Source organism: Oratosquilla oratoria, chromosome 10 (assembly GCF_046742065.1).
Source record: "Oratosquilla oratoria isolate Oo_2021 chromosome 10, ASM4674206v1, whole genome shotgun sequence".
NCBI classification, from domain to species: domain Eukaryota; kingdom Metazoa; phylum Arthropoda; class Malacostraca; order Stomatopoda; family Squillidae; genus Oratosquilla; species Oratosquilla oratoria.
Genome location: NC_134786.1, coordinates 9,943,601 through 9,967,819, shown reverse-complemented (window position 1 = coordinate 9,967,819; position 24,219 = coordinate 9,943,601). Strand labels below are relative to the sequence as shown.

At 41.0% G+C, this 24,219-nt stretch overlaps 1 protein-coding gene across 13 annotated transcripts in view; it reads left to right on the top strand.

Annotated features, from left to right (window-relative positions):
- The window catches only part of Trpm (transient receptor potential cation channel, subfamily M), a 320,107-nt gene that overhangs the window by 179,338 nt on the left and 116,550 nt on the right, over window positions 1–24,219 (top strand). For all 13 annotated transcript variants that reach the window (XM_076191463.1, XM_076191469.1, XM_076191459.1 and 10 more), the window contains 2 exons: window positions 13,265–13,436; window positions 13,764–13,977. In XM_076191463.1, coding sequence (XP_076047578.1) covers window positions 13,265–13,436; window positions 13,764–13,977 — 386 coding nt within the window. The remainder of the gene's footprint in view (window positions 1–13,264; window positions 13,437–13,763; window positions 13,978–24,219) is intronic.

The window sequence follows — 24,219 nt, the reverse complement described above, 5'->3', positions numbered from 1 at the left end:
GATAAAAAAGGAGATGGAAGAAGGGGGAGATGAAGGAGAGAAAGAGGAGAAAGGGAAGATGGAAATGGTTAATGAGATTGAGGTGGAAGAGAGGAAGGTGGAGGAGGAGGTAAGTGGAGGGGGAGGAGGTGGAGGAGGAGGAGGACAAGGACAAGATGAAGATGTAGGAGGAATTTCCATCATTGGACTAACGACTTCTTATCCATCACACACACACACACACACACACACACACACACACACACACACACACACACACACACACACACACACACACACACACACACACACACACACACACACACACACACCAGCCCCACCTAATAGCATGGCTGGCAGATTTCCTCACCGGACGACGGCAGGCGGTCAGGTACCAAGGGTCAACTTCCCCCCTCCTCCCTTTAACTTGTGGGGTTCCCCAGGGTACCAAAATGGGTCCCCTATGCTTCCTCATCCTTATCAACGACGCCCTCATGGACACTCCTCACAGATGGAAGTACGTGGATGACAGCACCATAGGCATCCCCATCAACACCAGGCGGCCTGATTACGCACCACTACAAAACACCCTGAACAAGCTCATGATGTGGACGGAAAACAACAACGTCACAATCAACACCAACAAGACCGTAGTGATGCACTTTTGTACCTCCACCCAAGCAGTACCTCCTCCACAACTTTCATTGGGCCCCCACCCCCTCCAATTGGTGCAATCCACCAAGATCTTGGGCATCACACTCGATGCTCAATTAAATTGGAACCAACATATCACCAATATAGTCAGGACAGCGTCTTACAAACTGTATATGCTGAGTAGGTTAAAATCACTAGGAACACCTACATCTGAGCTACAGGAGGTCTACAAAACTTTCATACTCCCCACCCTCATGTACGCCTCACCAGCCTGGTGCAGCTCACTCACCCTCACACAGAGACAAAAGCTGGAGAGGGTACAAAAGAGAGCGTGCAGGATCATCCTGGGCGTGGAGTACAGCAGCTACGACCATGCTCTTACCACCCTTACTCTATCTAGGGTGTCCCAGCGGCACGGGGAGGCACTAAGGAAATTTGGGGAAAGCCTGCTTTCCCACCCTAGACACCGTCACCTCCTCCCTCCTGATGCTCCACCTACTCGCCACGCCACTAGACACATAAATAGACTCATACCAATCAAAGCGCCAAGGACAGACCGCTACAAAAACAGTGCTATCCCATCTATTGTGCACATAATTAACTCATTGTAAAATTGCTCCATGTATATATTCCAAGTTTTATATCTTTAATCAACTTTTCCAAGTTTTATATCTTTAATCAACTTTTCCAATGTATTATTGTCAGTGTACCACTGTAATGGAAATAAACCTTTTATTATTATTATTATTATTATTACACACACACGGCTCGGTGGCGGATTGGTAAAGCACTGGCCTCACAAGCCAGAGAACCGGGGTTCGATTCCCCGGTCGGGCGGAGATAAGTTGGGTTTGTCTCCTTTCACGTGTAGCCCCTGTTCACCTAGCAGCGAGTAGGTACGGGACGTTAGTCAAGGAGTTGTGACCTTGCTGTCCCGGTGTGTGGTGTGTGAGTGGTCTCAGACCTACCCAGAGATCGGCTAATAAGGAGCTCTGAGCTCACTGCCGTAGGGTGGTGTCTGGCTGTCTCGACAGAGACTGCAGCAGATCCGAGGTGAACACACACACACACACACACACACACACACACACACACACACACACACACACACACACACACACACATACCTTCGATACAATAAGACATGCTTTTTTCTGGAGGAAGCGGGGGGGGGGGGTTCAAACCCGGTCCTTGGCTCCAGAACATGCTGGCGTCCAGCTGGTGTACCAGGCGATTCCCTTCAGCTAAGGGGCAGATCCGGAGGCGCAAGAGGAATAGATGTAGGAGAAACAAAGTTTCGAGGAAAAGGAGGAGGAGGAGGAATTACGAAGAGGAGGAGGAGGAGGAAGGGGAATGGGAAATGATGGAAAGGAGGTAGATCTGTGAGGACAGGTGGAGGAGGGAGTGGAGGGAGGGAAGGAGGGGAGGAGCATAAATGGTGGAAGATGGCAAGAGGAAGTCCATCTCTGAATGCCCCCCAACACCCCGGTCAGGCAGACAGGCAAGCGCTCCACCTCGTGGCAATGGTAAACAATCTCCAGTTGCCATGGCAACGCACATGAACCTCCTCCTCCTTCCTACCTTCCTCCTCCTCCTTCCCCCTTCCTCCTTCTCCTCCCCCCTTTCCCCTTCTCCTCCCTCCCTTTCCCTTCCTCTTCCTCCTCCCCTCCTCCTCCTCCCCCTTCCCCTACCTTCCTCCTCCTTCCTCCCTTCCCCTTCACATACCTTCCTCCTTCTCCCCCTTCCCCTTCCCATACCTTCCTCCTCCTCCTCCTCCTCCTCCTCCCCCCTTCCCATACCTTCCTCCTCCCCCCTTCCCATACCTTCCTCCTCCTCCCCCCTTCCCATACCTTCCTCCTCCTCCTCCCCCCCTTGCCTTTCCCCTACCATCCTCCTCTACCCTCCCTTCCTCCCATCCCCTCCCTCCTCTCCTCTTCCCCTTTTCCTCCCCTCCTTTCCACCTCTTCCTCTTTCCCCTCTTCCCCCTCCTCCTCCTTCCCCTTCCCTTTCTTATCATTCTTCCCATCCTCCTATTTCCTCCTCTTCTGCCCCGTCCTCCTCCTCCACCTTTCTTCCTCCTCCTCTCCCCTCCCTCCCTCCCTCCCTCCCTCCTCTCCCCTCTCTTCCCCTTCTCCCCTCCCTTGCTCCTCCCCTCCCTTCCTCCTCTTCCTCCTGCCCTCCCTCCTCCCCCTCCTTTGTAATCCTTTGTAATCCTTTGTTCGGTTGTGCCTCCTTGCCCAGCCGTTCCTGTATCCCTGAGCAAGGCTCGTTCGGGTGGACATGCAGCAGATGTTCGAGATGAGGCTTTCAAAAAATCTTTATTTTTCAATTTCAATTTCAATTAATATTTTCCAAGTGCTCCTGGGAGACCCTGTACTGTCCTTTGTAACAGTCAGGGGCTTACAAAGGTCTGTTGATGAGCCTTTCCCCCCAGGGGGTCAAGTCCTTGCCTTTACACCTCAAAGATTCAAGGACAAGGCCGAAAGTAGTACTCAGAAATATGAGAAAAACGAAGACGTTTGGAACATGTTAAGACACACAGATGAAATGTAAAGACTTTATTCGATTTGAATATAAATGAGCCAAATTGAATTAAGTTATTTTTCCTACAAATGATCTGATTGGATGCACACACACACACACACACACACACACACACACACACACACACACACACACACACACACACACACACACACCTCTCTCTCTCTCTCTCTCTCTCTCTCTCTCTCTCTCTCTCTCTCTCTCTCTCTCTCTCTCTCTCTCTCTCTCTCTCTCTCTCTCTCTTTCTGTCTCTCCCTCCCTCCTCTCTCTCTCTCTCTCTCTCTCTCTCTCTCTCTCTCTCTCTCTCTCTCTCTCTCTCTCTCTCTTTCTGTCTCTCCCTCCCTCCTCTCTCTCTCCCTGTCTCTCCCTCCCTCCTCTCTCTCTCTCTTTCTCTCTCTCCTTCCCTTCTCCCCTCTATCTCTCTCTCTATCTATCTATCTATCTCGCTCTCTTTCCCTTCTCTCTCTCTCTCTCTCTCTCTCTCTCTCTCTCTCTCTCTCTCTCTCTCTCTCTCTCTCTCTCTCTCTCTAAGTACTCCTGTCACCATTGGTGTATATTTTTTCCCAATAATTGCAGTTTTATGTCCAGTCGCATTTACATAATTAAGTTATCCTGGCAGGAAAAAGAAAAAAAAAAAAAGAAAGTGTGTCTATGCTTCATTTGCAACGAAAGTTAATTTGAGATGCAGTCGAGAGGAATTATTATTATGATATTGGTGACACCAAGCCAAAGTAATTGATTCCGATGCTGAGGTTGCTGCTGCTGCTGGGGTCGTCGTGTGGCTCGACTTTCATCATCATCATCATCATCATCATCATCATCATCATCATCATCATCATCATCATCTTCTTCTTTCTCCTTCTTCCCCATCTTCTCCTCCTCCTTCTCCTTTTTCTTCTTCTTTTCCTTTTTCTCCTTTTTCTTATTTTTCTTCGTTATCTTTCTCCTCTTCTTCTCCTTGTTCTTATCTTTTTTATTATTATTCTTATCTTCATTATCTTCTTCCTCTTCTCTTTCTTCTCCTCTTCCTTCTTCTTCTCCTTTTTCTTCTTCATTATCTTCTCCTCATCCTTCTTCTTCTTCTCCTTTTTCTTCTTCATTATCTTCTCCTCATCCTTCTTCTTCTAATACACACACACACGCGCGCGCACGCACACACACGCACTTGGGCCCTCTGTCAACCCGTGGTTTCCATTGCCCAGCTTGGAGTGTCTCCAGCAATGAATAGAATCGCTTGACAAACGTGGTGGTGGGAGGGGAACGACCGCACGGCACGAAAAATGAAGTCTGTATGTTGTCGTTCTTCAGCTGGAATTTGTATTCTTGTGCTGACAGTAACCTATCTGTTCCAGCATCCATCTGTCTCTCTGCCTGCCTGCCTGTCTGTCTGTCTGTCTGTCTGTAGGAGTCGTCCTCAGGCGGCAGCGCGGCATCTGGCATTCCCCCACTTTGTGGAGCATCTGTCGGGATTTCCAGGTTCCTGGACGAGTCAGCATCCAACATGTGCGTCTCACTCTATCTCTGACGTCACGTGAACAGAGCTTCCTGAGAGAGGGAGAGAGTGATCTCGCACACACACACACACACACACACACACACACACACACACACACACACACACACACACACACACACACACACACACACACACACACACTTCAACGAATGGACGGCTTAGAAGACGTTCTGAAGAGAATTGAAGTTTGTGGATCCCAACGCAAAGAGAAGTGCCTATTGTATTTAAAGGGTGGGGGGGAAATTGCTCGTGGAGTGGTAGGAAAGTAGGGAAAGAGGAAAGGGGGAGGGATTACTGAGGGAAATGGAAGGAAATGAGGAAGGAGTAGACTTGGCCCAGGCAGACAGGCGAAAGGTAAACAAAAGGCCCCCCGACGACGATGAAATATCTAATAAAAATGTAAAGATTAGAAGTATAGATAAGAGCAATACAGTAGAAAGTGATGAGAATATTTTCCAGGGATTTAAAGAGGGTGGGGGGGACACAAACCCCCCCCCCGACTGACAAGACTAGAAGAGAAGGTCGATAAGATGATCGAGGACTTGGAGCGTAGGTTCGGTCATGTTGACAATATTATACGAAGAGTTGAAAAATTGGAAGAACTAGAGAAGGCGAACAAAAACTTAACTAAGGAAATTGAAGAATTAAAAAAACAGTTAAAAGAAGTAAAAGATGAGAATAAAGTCTTAAAGGAGAATAATAAGGAGAACAAGGAGGGTTGGAAAAAAATTCAAGAAAATAGCAAAGTTGCATTCACTGACATAATCAGACAGCAAATGAATGAACAAACTGAAAACTCAGTTATTAAAGTGATGAGACAGAAGGAGAATATAGTAAGAGACTTAGCAGACAAAAAGAAATGTATAATTATATTAGGAATGGAAGAGAAACATAACCCAGATAGAACCACAAGAATCAAAGAGGAAAATGAAAAAGTAAGAAATTTACTAGAATTAGTTCAGGAAGATGAACCAGAAATAATGAAACAAATCGAAGAGAAATTCAGGCTAGGGAAATATAGTACAGACAAGACCAGACCAATCAAGATTAAATTCAGGTCACAAACTACGGCTGAGAATATCTTATCCAAAACAGGGAAACTAGCAACAAGTGAACAATATAAAAAGGTATGGATAAAAAGGGAAATGAATAAAGAGGAAAGAGAGGAAGAAAAACAGAAAAGACTTGAAGCAAAGGAAAAAAACGAGATATGAACGGAGTCAGAAAAAGAGAGATTCTATTGGAGAGTAGTGAATATGAAACTAAAGAAAGTCGACATACAAGAGAAAAACAAAAGGGAAACAGAGAACACAATGGAAGTGACAGAAAACTAAGAGTGTCTTACACAAATATAGATGGATTAATAACAGGATTGAATGAACTGAATGATTATTTGAAAGAAAAAGAACCAGACATAATGGGAATTGTAGAAACAAAATTAAAAGGTCCACTACCACCCAACAGTGTAGGACATGATGCATATAATTATTGGATTAGAAACAGAGTGAAAAGGGAAGGGGGTGGAGTTATGTTCCTGACTAAGAAGGATATAAACGTGAAGGGTGTCACATATGGAAAGAATACAGTAGAGATGATAATGATGGAAGTAGAAGACAGAGATAAGAAGAACAGAAAGTTTGTGATAAATTAGGTGCCCCCAAAAACAGCCTCATGGGAAGAGAGTGAACATAAAAGTATGTTAGAGGACACAAAGATAACATTAAACAAGATAATGGAAGAGGGAGGAAAAATAGTTATGATGGGCGACTTTAATTGCAAAGAAATCTGCTGGGAAGAAATGACAGTAAAGGGTGGAGACGGATCATGGGGAAACGCTCTACTCGAGATGGTTACTGACCATACAATGACACAATGGATACAGGAGAACACTAGGTATAGAAATGAAGAAGAGCCATCGAAACTAGACCTAGTAATTACATCCGAACCTAGAATAGTGGACAAAATTGAATATAAAACACCAATAAGTAAAAGTGACCACATATTGATTGAACTGGAACTTAATGAAGAAAAATATATGAAAAGAAATGAACAATACAGAAAAGGAAGAATGATGTATGAAAAAACAAACTTTGATAAAATAAGAGAATTCTTTCAAAAGGAAAACTGGGAAGAAATATACAAAGAAGAAACAACAGTAGAAGAGAAATGGAATATTTTGACAAAAATTTACAAAAAAGGAGTGGAAAAGTATGTCCCAAGACAAAAACAAGAAAAAGAATATGTAAAATGCTGGTACAACAAAAGCTGTAGGGAGTTAAAAGGCAAAAGAGACAAAGCCTGGACCAGATGGAAAAAAGACAGAAGACCTGAAAAATGGAAAATATATACCTGTTATAGAAATGAATATGTACAAATGTGCAGAGAGGAAAAGAGAAAATATGAAAAAGATATCATAGAAAAGTGTAAAGATCAACCGAAACTATTCTACAGATTTGTAAAGAATAAACGGAAAAACAAACAAGACTTGGAGAAATTAAAACAGAAGGGAGTTGAATACACTGAGGAAATGGAAATGGCGGAAATTATGAACAAACATTTTAAATCAGTGTTTACAAGGGAGAACATACAACCTGAAGAGAACGAATGGAAAGAGAAAGTCCCCCCTATGGAAGAAATAGAAGTAACAAAGAATGAAATATTAACACACTTGAGTAATCTTGATGTCAGAAAATCGCATGGACCAGATGAAATAGCAAACTGGATACTGAAAGAATGCAGGAATGAACTGGCAGACAAAATACATAGCATACTAAACAGTTCCTTGAAAGAAGGAAAAGTTCCAGAAGATTGGAAAAAAGCAAATATAGTACCTATATACAAAGGAGGAAATAAAGAAGAACCTACCAACTATAGACCAGTCTCTCTAACAAGTACAATAGCAAAAATTTGTGAAAGAATTATCAAAAGTAGATGGGTAAAATATTTAGAAAAAAAAAACAAAGTGTTAAATCCAAGGCAATTTGGATTCAGACAAGGACGATCATGCGTCACCAATTTAATATGTTTCTATTCAAGGCTAATAGATATAATACAAGAAAGAGATGGATGGGCGGACTGTGCATTTTTAGATCTAAAGAAAGCTTTTGACAAAGTACCACATAAGAAGTTGCTTAAGAAATTAGAAACTGAAGGAGGAATACAGGGCAAACTACTAAATTGGATAGAGGACTTTTTGCAAGAAAGAAAAATGAGAGTAGTGATAAGAAACCAGCACTCAAAATGGGATGAAGTAATAAGCGGTGTTCCGCAGGGAACAGTTCTGGCCCCAATAATGTTTGCTATATATATTAATGATATGGATGAAGGAATAGAAAGCTATATGAGCTTCTTTGCAGATGATGCAAAACTACTGAAAAGAGTGAAAACTGAAGAAGATTGTGAATCACTACAGAGAGATCTAAATAAGGTACAAGAATGGAGTAGGAAGTGGGAGATGGAGTTCAATACAAAAAAGTGTAGTATAATGGAATTTGGAAAAAGCAAAAACAGAATAACAGGAACATATAAATTGGGAGAAGAAGGAATAAAAAAAGTAGAAAATGAGAAGGACCTGGGAGTCATTGTTATGAATAATATGTCACCTGAGAAACATATAAATAAGATTTTTGGAGAAACTTATAATCTAATAAGAACAATCAAAGTTGCATTTACATACCTGGATGAAGAAATGGTGAAGAAAATCCTAATCACCCTGATAAGACCAAGATTGGAATATGCAGCAACGATATGGTCACCAAGTACAAAAAAATGTATAAAAAAACTTGAAAGAATACAAAGAGCAATTACAAAATTGGCACCAACACTCTCAAAAATATCATATGAAGAGAGACTAGAAAAACTTGAACTACGGACACTAGAGCAAAGAAGAGAGAGAGGAGATTTGATAGCTATTTACAGAATCATGAAAGGCATAGAAATTACTGACAGAGAGAATCTGATAAAATGGGATGACAGAAATACTAGAGGACACGGAAAGAAAATAAAAAAAGACAGCTATAGAAGAGATTTGAAAAAGAACAGCTTTCCTCACAGAGTAATAGACAGTTGGAACAAGTTAGATGAGAAAGTGATGTGTGCAAAAACAATACATGAATTTAAAAATAGTTTAGATAAAATGAGATATGAAGACGGGACCCCACGAGCATAGCTCCCCTTCCCGTAAAATACAACTAGGTAAATACACACGCACGCGCGCGCGCGCACGCAGTGGTAGAGTTCCCGGCTGCCACTACGGCGGTCCGGGTTCAATTCCCGCCCAGGGCTGAAATAATTTAAGTATCGCTGCGCTGTGGGTCGTTACTCCAACTCTCGTGGGCGGGGAGTTGGTGTGTGTGTGTGCGTGTAAGGTCACAGTATTACCCATACATCGGTCCTACGAGCTCTGAGCTCTTTTCCGGGAGGGTAGTAGCGGTCGATCACGAGTCCAACACGTGATCCAAGACCATGGTGAAACAGACATACACACACACACACACACACACACACACACACACACACACACACACACACACACTTTTAAGAACAAACTAGATGGTGAGAGATACAAAGACGGGTCACTACAATACAACTAGGTAGAAATACACACACAATGTTAATTAATTGCAAACTAAACGAGAAGAGGAAGAGCGTAGTTAAATAAAAGAGTGAAGAGGCGTAATTCAATTATCTTTGGACCCTGCCGGTGGTGGTGAACCAACAGGGGCTGTCTCCCCCCCCCTTTTTTTTTTAGGGAGTTGCCCTCCCCCCTCCCCTCCTTTTTGCAGCCACGTTCTCACTTGTGGGTCCCAAAAGAGATCGAGCGATCAAGAATAATCGCCAGTCTCTCTCTCTCTCTCTCTCTCTCTCTCTCTCTCTCTCTCTCTCTCTCTCTCTCTCTCTCTCTCTCTCTCTCTCTCTCTCTCTCTCTCTCTCTCTCTCTCTCTCTCTCTCTCCCTTCTTCTTCTTCTTCTTCTCCTTCTTCTCCTTCCCCTTCTTCTTTTTCTTCTTCGTCTCCTCCTCCTCCTCCTTCTTTTTCTTCTTCTTCTTCTTCTTCTTCTTCTTCTTCTTCTTCTTCTTCTTCTTCTTCTTCTTCTTCTTCTTCTTCTTCTTCTTCTTCTTCTTCTTCTTCTTCTTCTTCTTCTTCTTTTTGTCGGAGAGCACTTGCCTTAATCCCGGTCAGTTGTAAATAAATAAATGAATAAATGAATAAGTAAACAAATAAATAAATGATTAGGGTCTCTACAGACTTCTTCGGTCTCTTTGTGAACCATTTGTGTCTCGGAGACCTTGACGATCACCGTGAGCCACAAAAACTGGCCTCCCCCCTCCCCCTCCCCCTCTCCCTTCCCCCTCCCCCAAACACTAAAGATTAAATTAGACAAGAACTGATTTACCAACATAGTGGTTAACGAATGGAATAGACTTCGTAACCATGTAGTAGTGAGCGTTGAAAACAACTGGTCGTTTTAACAGAAGATGAGATGGGTGGTCATGGAACTGCCTAGTGTAGGCCTTAGGGTCTCTTGCCCCCGTCACCTTCATTGTTATGTTCCTATGTTCACACACAAATGGGCGGTCACAATCCTCCGGAAGGTACCCTCTCACCCCACCCCCACCCCCGGACACCAGACCGTCCTTTTTTTCAGGACTGTGGAGGAAAATGTGGGGAATATTATTATTCTGTTCGTAGAAAACGGGATGACTCATGTGCAATGCAGAAAAGACCATTTCCTTTCTTTTGTTCTTTCGTTTTTATTTTTAGGTGGTCATGTTGCGCTGTCTTCGTAGGTTTTCACTATTACAAATTCAACTGGCAGGGAATTAGAACACACACACACACACACACACACATATATATATATATATATACTGTATATATATATTTTTTTTTTGGGGGGGGGGGTTGTCGAGATGTGTGTGTGTGCAGTCTCGGTAAAAAGGAAAGAAAAGAAGAAAAAGAGAATTGGAGTGAGGGAAGAGGTAAGGAGGGAAGAGAGGGCAGAGACATGCAAAGGAAATCATCTTTTTGTTTTTTAGATTTTCATTCTCGTTTCGTTTCTCTTGTTATTTTCCTTCTCGTATTTTCAACACCCAATTCTCTCTCTTTCTCTCCTTCTATCTTTGCCTCTTCTTCTCCACTGCCTCCTCCAATTCCCCTCGTCTTCCTCATTCTCCATTCCTCTTCTTCCACCACTTCCTCCTCCTCCATTCCAGTTCTTTCTATTCTTCCACCCCTCCTGTCCCTCAGCCCGCACTTCTATTCCTCTAGTTCTGCCTCCTCTTCCTCTGCTTCTCCTCTCCGCGGCCATCATCTCGAAACTTCCGGTCAGCAAAAGTCACGGTTCGCTGCCGGCTGTTCCTGTAATATATATATATATATATATATATATATATATATATATATATATATATATATATATATATATATTATATATATTTATCTATATACACCACAATACACTTTAATTCTAAGCCATCATCATCGGGAGACCCAATGGAGGCCGACATGCAGAGTACCTCATTTCAATTTCTGCATGTCGGCCTCCATTGAGTCTCCCGATGTTGATGGCTTAGAATTAAAGTGCATTGTGGTTGTTAAAATGTATCTCTAATCACTGGGTCCCATTCAGTGTTGTACACATATATATAATAAAACTGCATTTTAATCATATCAAATTTTACCTTGAAGTGTTAAAAAATAAGCCTCGGATGTTGTGTTTATTGATGATCTAACACTCGTCGTTCTTTTGTTTTTTCCACGTTTGATTTGTTGCTGCCAGTCCTGGGAGGACTGTGCTGGAGTAAGTAGGGCCACTAGCGGCGGATCGCGGGTCGGGATGTCGTCGTTCTTTTTTATTATACGCCGGCGTCACACGGGGCCAGTGTGAGATAGAAAATGAACCCCATATAAAATGGACTCAAGGGTCTATTTTCCGCAGCGAAAAATGGACCCCCCGAGTGGGAAATAGATCCCCACACACTCAAATTAATAAATTAATCTAATAGCCATGAGTTGCATGCAAGTGGGTAATGCCATGGCGACCCTCGCTTTCTTTTTTCCTCTCTTTATCTTTGTCTCGTCATATTTTCTCTTTCCTTCTCTCTTTCCTTACCTCTCACTGCTGCTACTACGGAGGGAAGGAAAGACTCCCCCTCCCCTTGTCTTGCCTTCACACTGTACAGTAAGACATGGGTTCTTTTTCTCTTGTAAATTGAATCTAGTCATTAGGCAGTTTCTCTGGCACCAACATTTCATGCATTCTAGAAAAGGGACAAGCATGTATAGTCGTTTTACCGCCCACATACCAACATTTTAAGGTCTGTTGCCAACATCCACACCTTCCTCCATTCGCACTATAACAAGAAGTAGAACCATCCTGCTGTTTCCTTTTTTTTTCTTTTTTTTTTTGCATGTATTTATTTATTTATTTATTTATTAGGTTTTCGTTCGTCTTGTTCACTCTGAACGGAGCGGTAGGCCTACTTTGCGGACCGTTTACGTTTTTGCCGATCATATCAGTCACTAAAGTAAAATATTAGTAGGTTTGAAGTATGTAAGACAAATGAGTGGAAGTAACTCCAACTGTTCTTTGTGTTTAACTCACCACCCTTCCACTCATTAGTAGGTTTATTGTACAGAGCTTTCCATCTCTGAATCACATTTTTGCTTTTATACCAGTTAAGGACGTTAGTCAGAATTCCCAAATGATTATGTTATCAGTCTTATGGCAACCCAGAGTGATTTGAAAAGATGATCAGAGAAAAAACACAGAAATGAAAATTGCTGATAAGTAAAGAAAACCACAAAGAATTGTACAGATACATTAGAGATAAGAATATCGTATATTTTCCCACCCTTCCCCTAGCTGACCTCATTATTTATGGACCAGAAGGTCTTCTGTTGGCATGGTAACTCTCTCTCTCCATCTCTCTATTTCTCTCTTCTCTCAATTAACCTCATAGTTTATCTGATTTTATCACTGGGAGCCGACTTCCCTTTTTCCTACTGGCCATTGACAAAGAAAAAAATTCTTCACCGACACATCATGGACAACAGTCCCGCATTTCTTACAGGAAAGACCCCAGTGGCCATTGACTGTTGTAGGGCTACAGTTTTCCTACCAGAGGAACTTAAAACAACAGTTGATTGTCTGAAGATTTGAAGTTCAAGAGAATTTATTTACATTTTCAACCAAGAAAAAATTAACTGACACTAACTTGACTTGATTCAGTAAAGCTCATCTGTGTAAATAACTATTGGATAATTGGTAAATACACACACAATAATGCACTGATAGTTATCAATGTTTATGATATATGTAAGTTTAAGGTAAGTGTCTTACTGCATTTCTTTTGTCCCAGGGCAGTGGTAAGGATACAGACACGACCCTTCATGTCATCCATGAGGAAGAACGGGTGTACGATAGGAGTGTAATGGGATTTGATATGTGTCTTCTGACTTGGTTACCTCCCTTATAAAGGGGAAAAATATCTTGGTAAATAGATAGGTAGATAGTAAGGAATTCAGGTATTTATTTTTAGTACTGCACTATCTACCTCATTCTATCACAGGTGTTGTTGTGGGCAGCTGTGGCAGTGCCACCGTGATGGATCCCCAGCCACCCTGCGCACACAGCAGGGCAAAGAGGATCACTGGAGTCCATCACGCCATACCCAGCTCCTTCCCACAGACGCCTATGGAGTCCTTGAGTTCCAGGGAGGAGCTCATCCTACCAAAGCACAGGTAATTGACAAATTTGTAGGTTTTGTTAGGGCGCATTACCTCGAGTTATAGGAGTTGTGTCCTCCCCCCACCCTATTGTTTCTATCATGGTGTACTCACCATTTCTCATATTCTATTTGTTTGGGTACAAAATACTTGACTGAATATGTATTTAGTATATTAGTACTGTACTTAAGGAATACAATTAATTTTATCTGCAAACTAATAATGTTTACATAGCAACACTTGCACTGATAATTATCTATTTTGTGGTTCAGGCACTACACATAAGTATTTTGGTTTCTTGTAGGTAACTAACTGATATACGTGAATTCTTTATTTCTCTAGTATATCCGGCTTGCACATGACAGCAAGCCTGAGCACGTGCTTCAGCTGCTGACACGGGAATGGGGTTTGGACCTGCCCAAACTCCTTATAACTGTGCAAGGGGGCAAGACCAACTTTGACCTGCAGGCCAAACTCAAGAAGGTCATTAGGAAAGGCTTACTTCGTGCTGCCAAGACAACTGGAGCCTGGGTCTTCACTGGAGGAACTAATACCGGTAAGTTATGAGGATCTTTACCACATTAAGTTCAGTCATAACCATATGAACTACAAAATTGATGTTTATAGAGGGTGGTATTTTATATTTCATGCTTTTTATTGCTATTGTTTCTGTTATTTTTAGTTATCAGTAGTAATATGTACATATACCAAAAGGCCCCTTCACCCTTATAAGGGGGAATAGCTGAGTCAAAGCATTTACCCACCCATCACCCATCCCACACCATCCAAAATTAATTTATCCTTTCCATCTTAGCCCCTTGCAGATGAAGGGTCATCCCTGTCTAGTTTGCCCCTATTTCTTCATTACATGCATTTATCTCCCACCCCACCCCATCCATGTATATGTGGAATAACCATGGTGACATTACACAGCTCTTGTACAACCTCACCTTTACCTCAAACCATTTGTTTTCTCCATTTTCTACCCTCACACATGCTCTACTACTCATATAAAAACTTTTGACCACCCTTAGTAGACTTCCTCCTGCACATCTACAACACTTGTCATATGTGTTCTCTAAATCCATGAAAACACAAAGAGCTTTGCAATTTGCAAAAATTAATCTTTCATATTATTCCCATAGACCTGTCATTCTCCTCTCCTGTTAGTCACTTTCTTGGCATCTCCCACTGTCACAAACCCTCTGTAACTTCCACATACAACACATTCTTGCAATTTTCTACTCATCTTCCTCTTATTCCTCTCACTTCCATTAATATCTATCCATAAAGCCTATTACCATTTCCTCTCTACATGAGGCACCTCATTATTTTGATTTCCTTCTAAATATCTTTTTATTCTTTTTAAAATTCTCTCAAAAACCTTCTCCATTTTCATCTGCTCTCCTCATTGCCTCCATCTTGCATTTTGCTTCTACTCTCCGTCTCACGTACCTTTCATTTGTCTCCCTAGTTCTAATGCACTACCAACTTCATATGCTCGTTTCTTGTTTTTCACTACTGTCTTGACCTTTTCATACCACCTTTTGCTGCCTCTTTTACAGTTCCCTCCCATCTTCCTTATCTTACATATCATCTTTGCACCCTTTAACAATTCCTCTTTGAAACATACCCTTCTTACTCTCCTGTTTCACCACCTCCCATATTTCTCTTGGTATTCTTCCTCTTTTTCCTTTTCCTTTAATTTGCTCACTGTCAGCACATTTCTGTCTTCCTCCCTTTTCCTCCTTTTCTTTCTCAATTCCCTTCTACCAGATAATGAATTGACAGTCCCCAGCTCTCTTTTCCTTTCACTACATTTTTGTCCAGAATCCTTCGAGTCCTCTCATTGGATACCACTACATAGTCCATTTTGACCACCGTGTCCTACATATGCTTACACTTACAAAAACGGCTCAAAACGAGCATAGCTCTAATCCCGTAAAATACAACTAGGTAAATACAACTAGGTAAATACTTGTTTCTCTCCTGAAACACTGTTTGCTATCATCCCCTTTTTCAAACATATCATTAACATCTCCTCACTATAGGTCTTACCTCCCTACTATTCTATTTGTCAACTTTTCTCCCATTCTAGCACCGAGATCCCCAAAACACTACATTTACATTCCTCTCAAAACTCTCTATACGCTCATTTAAATTAATTCAAAAAGCCTCCTTCTCCTCTTCATTTTTCTGACTACCATCCCAATTTCACCTGTACCCATAGTGTTCTTGAAGAAACTCCATCATGTTCATACTTTTCACTTACCAGCAGAGCCACTTCTTCCCACTCTTGCCTCCTTATTATTCCTAACACCCAGTCCAGCAGTCTTCCAAACTAACTCACCCTTCTTTTTCACTTTACATTCATTTCAATGGAAGCACATCCATCTTTCTTCACATAAACATACTACCAGTCTTTTCCTTTTACTCTGTATGCACCACATCCATATAGATTTAAGGAGACAACATAAAAGAGGGACAACAATATTACAGAGTGCCATCATTCCTTTATGAATAGGAATAAGTGTTACATGATTTGCCACTGTATTGTGTGGTATAGGTGGAAGGTTGTTTTTGTTTGAGTAGTAACGTGCTGCTTTTTTTTCCCTCTTCACTTGGTTGTGCTCTTGTGATGTAATGAAACGGGGTAGTAGGGTTGAGGGCTCTGCATTGAACCCTGTACTTTTCATTTTAATGTGATATTCTATGAGGAGGCTATTGGTGTTTGTATGAAGGTGTTCTTTTTGAGTGGTTTTGGTGTATCGTACTATTATTCTCAGTGTTTAACTTTGTACAGTCCTAATTGTTGGGGACCATGTTTTGGAAGAATAGACAATTGTGGTTCATTAGAACTGTTTGTAGACTGTGATTAGGGTTTCCTTCTGTCCAAATCTCATGTTTGGGATTTATTTTTGTATGTTTTCTTGTTGATTTTCTCTGGCAGGTCTTTGATGTGCAGGTGAAGGTTGTGTGAGTGTCAAAAGTTAGGTCTAGAATTTCTGGGTTCTTTTCTAATGGAAGAGTTTAACTATGTAATTGTATTATTGGATTTTTTCATGGTTGTCTAGGGTGAGCAGTGTTATGGGTGATTTCTGGGTTAAGGCTTTCATTCTGTTATTACTAAGCCATTGTTCTAGTTTATCCATGCATTGGTGTTCTTAGGCAGTGTTTTGTAGTTGCTATGCTGGGTTATTGTTGTCAGGTTGTTTTTGTAGGTGAGTGTTTTTGTGTTATGTTCTAGATCTGGTGTTGGGAGATTGTGAAAAGGTTGAATAGTATAGGTGAAAGTATTGCTCCCATTGTACAGTGTTTTTGTCCCAGAAAATTGGTTGTTTTGGGTTATTCTGCACTGTTTCAACTAAGAAGCTTGTTAACAACTTCTTGTCATTGTTGTGAATATCTGTCTGTGATCTTCCACAACAGTATGTGTCTATTAACTATGTTAAATGCCTTGTTTATATGTTTTTAACATGACCATTCTTTCTAGTGGTGCTTTCTTGATGAATCCCTCCAGCAATCTGTGGGTGATGTTGGTGAGAAATACATTGGTTGAATGACCTTTCTTGAATCCATGTTGGTTTGGGAGGTGGGTAGGTTGCATTTGTTTTTGTTAGTTATCTTTCCATTAGCTTAGATATAATGGATAACAGCACAATTGGTCTGTAGGATGCTGGGTTTTCAGAATGGTAGTGGGTGGGGGATGGGGGTGGGTGAGGGAGTATGTGTGAATTATTCTGATGCAGCCCAAAGAGATTTCTCCCCATCTCTCTTTCTGGACGAGGGAACTGAGAGGGGAGTCGCTGATTAAATGAAGTAGCCTTGCTGTGGATGTGCTGTGTTTTGCTACATTACTTCTGACCCAGGGGAGTGAGCAAGATGCAGGGATGACCCATCATCCAGGAGGAGCCAAGATACAAGGGAGGGAGGGCGGTGAATGGGAGTGGAGTATATGGGGATGGAATGAATGGGAGTGGATTATATGCCTTTGTTTTTGGCAACCTCCCTTGTAAGGGGGAAAAAGACATTGGCATATATGTGTGTATTATGTGGTTGGCTATTCCAGATTGTTGGAATTTTATTGTACATCCGGGAGTGGTTCTTGGTATCAGTCCAGGCTTTTGTTTCATGTAGGCTAAGATGTTTTAGATGGAAGCCTTCAGCATGGAAGATTTTCGATATTTTTATTGCCACTTCCATATCTTTGATGGTTAAAGGAAGGGTAGTATGTGTTTGTAGTTTGAATGTTTGTATCTATTTTGATATTTTCCTATTTTCTGGAGTTCTGGTATTGACACTTGTTTTGTAGAAGTGTTTGTTAATGTGATGAGATGTACAAGGGGAGAGAATGGCAGTGAGCTGGAAGTAAGTCTTAAAGGAGAGAGGCTGGAGGAAGTGGATAAGTTGAAGTATTTGGGGTCACATGTGGCAGGGAAGGGTGGAGTGGAAGTGGAGTTAAATTGTAAACAGAGAAGCAAGTAAATGCCTTTGGGGATTAAAAAGTGTCATGAAAAATAGGCATTTGGGAATAAATGCAAAGAGGGGATTGCATGAAGGGATGATTGTGCTGATGGCATTGTATGGGGCAGACAATTTAAGAGAGGCAGAGAGTAAAATGTTTGAATGTCATTGAGATGAAATGTCTTAGAAGTATGGTAGTGGTTACTAGGTTGGATAGAGTGAGAAATGAAGAGGTGAGGAGGAGAGCAGGACTGGAAAAGGAGATGAAGGATAGGGTTGATGAAAGAGTATTGGGATGGTTTGGACACATGGAGAGAATGAGTGAAGAAAGATTAGTAAAAGAGGTGTAGAAGGCAGAGATAGAGGGAGTGAATTTGAGGGGACAACAGAGGATGAGATGGGGAGAAAGGTGTGTTGTGTAAGATGGGAATGTCTGTTGAGCAAGGAAGGGAGAAGGTAGGAGATAGGTATGAGCAGAGCTGGATGTGTTACCGCCAGACAGGTAATGTGTTACCTCAGGACAGGTAGTGCGTTACCGAAAAATTTGGGGTGCACATCTGTCGATGTGTTACCAATTTTAATTTCCTTAGAGTGGTCCTTGTTACTGTGTATGTGTGTATGTATATATACTAAGGAAATTAAAATCTGTAACACATTGATGGATATGCACCCCAGATTTTTCGGTAACACACTACTTGTCCAGCGGTAACGCACTATCTGGCAGTAATGCGCCCAGCTCTAGGGATGAGTGGAATGTAGCTGTGTAAAGATGATACTGTTATGCAAAGAGGGGAGGGGTGGGGAATGGAGGGATAGGAGGTACTTTTATGGGAATGATATTTTGACGCAGTCCAAAGGGATTTCTTCCTGTCTTCTCTTTTTCTGCATGAGGGGATGGAGAGAGGGGGTTACTGATTAAGTGAAGCAGCCTTGCTGTGGATGTACTGTGTCTTGCTGCATTGCTTGTGACCCAGGGAAGTGGGCAGGATACAGGGATGACCCATCATCCATGAGGAGCTAAGATGGGAGGGAGGAAAGTGGTGGAGGGGAGTGGAATGGATGGGAATAGGCATGTGCCCTTTGACTTGGTTACTTCACTTATAAAGAGGAAAAAGCTCATGGTATATAGATAAATAGTTTGTTAATGTTTTGGTGATGGTACTTTTCCTTGGGTTAATCCAACTGCTTCATTGGTAAGGACTGGGTTTAGTTTTGAGTCGTAAATGTTTTTTATGCTTTTCCATTTATATTTGTTATGTTTCCCCATCCATTACTGTATTTGTGTGTTTTTTCACACTTTTCTCTCTTGTTTATTAGTTTTGTGATATCTTTGTTCAATTGCATGGGAGCAGGTCTTTTTCTTGTCCTGTTAGATTTTGTTTGCCTTCTCATTTATTTCTATCCAGACATTAGCTCCACAGAAAAATCTGTCTCTAAAGAAGCAAGACCACGGTAGTACATTTGCATTCAGGACACCATCCAGCTCTAAGAGAGTATCAGCACAGAATAAGATTGATCAGAGAAACTTCTGTAGATGCCGTCACCACACAGAAGACACTGAGCACCTCTTCCTACACTGCCCCAACACAAACTATCCTAAGATATATACCAAAAGGCTTCTAACCCCATATAAGGAGGAAGGGTCATCATGTAAATAAAGCAGCTGGCCCTGCTCTGGATGTGCTGTGTCTTGCTGCATTGCTTTTGACCTGGGCAGTGGGCAGGGAACAGTGATGATCCTTCATGCACAAGGAGTTAAGATAAAAGTGAAAAGATTGATGGGTTGGGGTGGGTGCATGCCTTGGTTGGCCAATTCCCCATCCCAAGACAACAGAGTGTGACTTACGGGCCTGACTGGTGGCCATTGCTGGTTACTTTGGGGCCATGGGTCTTCTGTAAGAGACCTGGGGCATCACATTGATATATATGTATTCACCTTGGTCTTTGGATCGCGTGTTGGACTTGTGACCGATAGCTATTTCCCTCCTGGAAGAGAGCTCAGAGTTCGTATATGACTGATGTATGGGTAATGCTGTGACTTTACACGCACACACACACCCAACTCCCCACCCACGAGAGTTGGAGTAACGACTCGAAGCGCAGCGATACTGAAATTATTTCAGCCCTGGGGAGGATTCGAACCCAGACTGCCATAGTGACAGTCAGGGACTCTACCAGCCGCGCCACAGAGTGTGTGCCGTACCACCAAGTGTGTGTGTAACTATCTCCTGTGTACAATTGGTGTTGTATTTTTTTCTGTAGCCTCTTTGAATGTATCTTTTGCTAGTCCTCAGAATAGTTACAGCTGTGTCATCTACAGCACTGTTGATGGACTGAAACTGGTAATTTTCTCCACTTCCTTGTATATTTTTGCCAGTTTGCTTTTATTTTAGTTTATGAATATTCTTTTGTATGTAGGCTGTAGTTTTCCTTCTAGTTCTGTGGTGACTTTGATTAGGAAATAGTATGAGAGGAGGTCATATATGGTTTCCCATGTTTGTGTTTGGAGGGAGAGTGAGCACCTTTTTATGTCAGAGATGTTGCTTGTCTGCTGTGTTGAGGAGATTGTTCGGTTATTGTAATTTAGGTTGGGAAGTTGTAGTATTTTGTTTTCTCTGGGTTTGGTCTGGAGAGTGAGAGTACATTAAATAGCAGTGGCTATGGTAATAGATTTGCCCTCTGGAGGACCTCGTTGTACAATTTTTCTTGGTTCTCTGCAAGATAGAAGGTTTATCAACCATTATTTGTCATTATTGCACATATCAGTTTCAGTGATGTCTAGGGACTGTGTCAAACACCTTGTTTATATCTGTTACCACCATTGATATTCTGTCAAGTGGCACTTTCTAGTTGAAGCCTATCAGTACTTTTTTTTTTTTCTCTCTCTCTCCTCCAATATGTCAGTGGAATAGCAATCTTTGATTCCATGTTTATTTGGTGAGGTAGGTATGTATATTTTGATTCTTTCTAAGATGAATCTTATCAGATATAGTAGAAAGGATAAGTCTGTAAGATGCAAGATCTTCAAGCAGTTTGTTTGGTTGCAGGATGGCATCTCTGAAAAGTGTGAATGGTTTTGAAATGCTGTATGTTGTTTAAAGTCTGTTTCTTCAGTGATATTAAAAAGAATGGAATTATTCTTATCCTAAAGTTGTGTAAAGTTCAGCAGAAAAGAAAGATACAGTTATGCTCAAGTTTTTTATTATAATTTTGCATATATTTTGGGAACCACTTAAAAGTAGCCATCAAGCAATCAAGTTTGTTGCTTCTGAGGCACAGGTTACTGATATCTGCTTTAGGATATTTTAGAAATATTAGTTTTGAAATCAGGTATATATTGAAATGGTTAACATAATTTCTTGTAGTTTATGTGTTACCATTGCTTTAGATAGGTGAATTTAATAATATTCACATACCAGTACTTTCATCAATAGAGAATACATAGTCTCCTATAAACTTTTGTTCTTTCATTCCTCTGTTGCATTACCGTATATAGAAATATTATTTTTTAGACCCCAAAATCTATTAAACAGAATTTTTATATTTGTGTTACTGGATAATATTGCCATTTATACTGCTTGGGTTAATTATTGATAAGGCTGTCAGTGCTTATGAACAACAGTCTTCTAGACATCTGTGATTCCAGAGACATTAAGAAATCTAGACCATTTTAAGCTATGATTCTTATAACACCACACCACTAAGAAACAGGTTGTAATTCATGGTGGTTCCAGAACAAGATTTATGCTAGCCAGAGAAGGTACCAGAAATCTAACATGATGGCTAAAGGGTTCACCATAGGATGTAGTATAACATGAATTAGCACTGTAAATCAAGTTCTCATAATGAAGATATGTTGCTAGACTAGAAATTAATGGAGAAAACATGAAGGGTATGGGTACTGTTTTAACATATCAAATGCCTATGATGATTTTTACATTAATATTTTTATTGTTCATATTAAATTTTCTAAGCATTTGTAGTCAGATATAGTGCAAGTATTAATCTAAATTCAGTTGTTTTAGTTTTTTGTGTTATAATATGTTGAATTGGATTGATGTAGGATGGGGTAAGGGTGGGTGCATGCCTTGACGGGTGAAACCCATGGTATCAGGACAAGTGCCCGACTGACAAGTGCCCGACGGCCACATGCCCGACGGATATCTTCCCGACGGACATCTGCCCGACTGAACAGTGCCCGATGGACAAATGCCCGATTAGGACAATTGCCCGATTAGGAAAACTGCCCGATTAGGAAAATCGCCCGATTAGGAAAACTTCCCGAATATTTACATATATACAACCACACAATAGTTGAGAGAGAAACTACCAGACAATTGCCCGATTAGGAAAACTGCCCGATTAGGAAACTACCGGACTATGAACAATCACGTTTATGTTAAGAACAAGGAATTGCCGTCTTGAAATACGTTTTACGTTGTGGTGATCAAATAATAAGCGAAACACATGAACACACTCATGCACCAGATATCATTCGTCAAGATCTTCTATCTTTACGCGAAGAAATGAAGGAACAAGCTATTAAAACCCAACAATCGTCACAACAGATTTTATGTCAAACTACCGGACTATGAAGAAGCTCCTTAGTAAAGTGAACTGCCCGAATATTTACATATATACAACTGCTTATTTAGTTGAGAGAGAGAAACTACCGGAGTATGAACAATCTCCTTAGTAAAGTACATAGCCGATGTTTTTGTTGGGAAACATTTTTCTTCAGTCTGTTAAAGTATAGGATCAGGAAGTGTCGGAAGTTTTTTTACTCTTGTAAGCACCCATGGAATTCGTTAAAACGCAACGTGGTGGATTGAAGCTTTGCTATAATGGCTACGTTTATGTTAAGAACAAGGAATTGCCATCTGGAAATACGTTTTACGAATGTGAACGCCGCCGACACAACAACTGCAAGGCCAAAATTACTTTGTGTAGTGATCAAATAATAAGCGAAACACATGAACACACTCATGCACCAGGTATCATTCGTCAAGATCTTCTATCTTTACGCGAAGAAATGAAGGAACAAGCTATTAAATCCCAACAATCGTCGCAATAGATTTTATGTCAAACGTTACGGAATGTCTCGGAAGGAGTCTTGAGTCAACTACCGTCTATGAGCACAATTAGACGTTCCATCAGAAGATATAAACAAGCTGTACATGCTCCACATCCCATACTGAGAAATTTGTATGAGATGACCATTCCAGATGAATATAAAAAAACGTGCAAAGAAGACAATTTCTTACTTTACGACAGTGGACCTGGTGAGAAGCGTTTTGTTTTCAACCGAGAAAAATATGCAACTCTTGCAATCTTCGAGTGAGTGGTTTTGTGATGGCACCTTCAAAGTAGTACCTGAACTGTTCTACCAACTATATTCAATTCATTGTTTAATTTCTAAAAGAACGATTCCCTGTGTTTTTGCATTATTACCAAATAAACAACAATCCACCTATGAAGAACTTTTCAGCCAACTTCGGGCTATTAATGCTAGACTTAATCCATCTGCAATTATGATTGACTATGAAAAAGCTGCAATGAATGCATTAACAAATGTTTTTCCAAATGCAAATATTAAGGGATGTTTTTTTCACCTCTCGCAAGCTATTTATCGGAAGGTACAAACGGAGGGGTTGCAATCAAGATATCAGAGCGATGCTGAGTTTGCCATAAACATTCGAATGATACCAGCCCTGGCTTTTGTGCCAGCAGACTATGTTGTACAAGCATTTGAACACTTACAAGAAAGTATGTGCGAAGAAGCAGATGGAGTAATTAACTACTTTGAAGATACTTTTATTGGTAGGATACGACGACGTAACAGAGGAAACCCACTCTTTCCTATTTGTATGTGGAATATGCATGATCGCGTATGCGATGATTTGCCACGAACAATCAATTCCTTGGAAGGATGGCATAACCATTTACAGGCAAATATAACCTCGAGTCATCCCAATATCTGGCGTTTTCTTCAGGTACTGAAGACTGAACAAGCTCTTAACGATACAATCATCAACCAGATGCTGGCAGGACAAGAGCCTCCCTCAAAAAGGAAAAAATATCAAGATACAACCAAAAGAATAGCAAATATTGTGGAAGATTATGAAAATCGAGAAGTAGATTTTTTGAGAGGGATAGCTCATAATTTAAAATTTTAGTTTTATTTTTTATTTTAGATCTATTGTCTTTTTTATCAATGTTTATCATGTGATTTTTATCCATAAATAATAAAAAATAAATAAATCATGTTCTTTTTATTTTTGTCTTTTATTGTACCTTGTTAATGTTTACCATGAGGAAAAAATAAATAATTAAA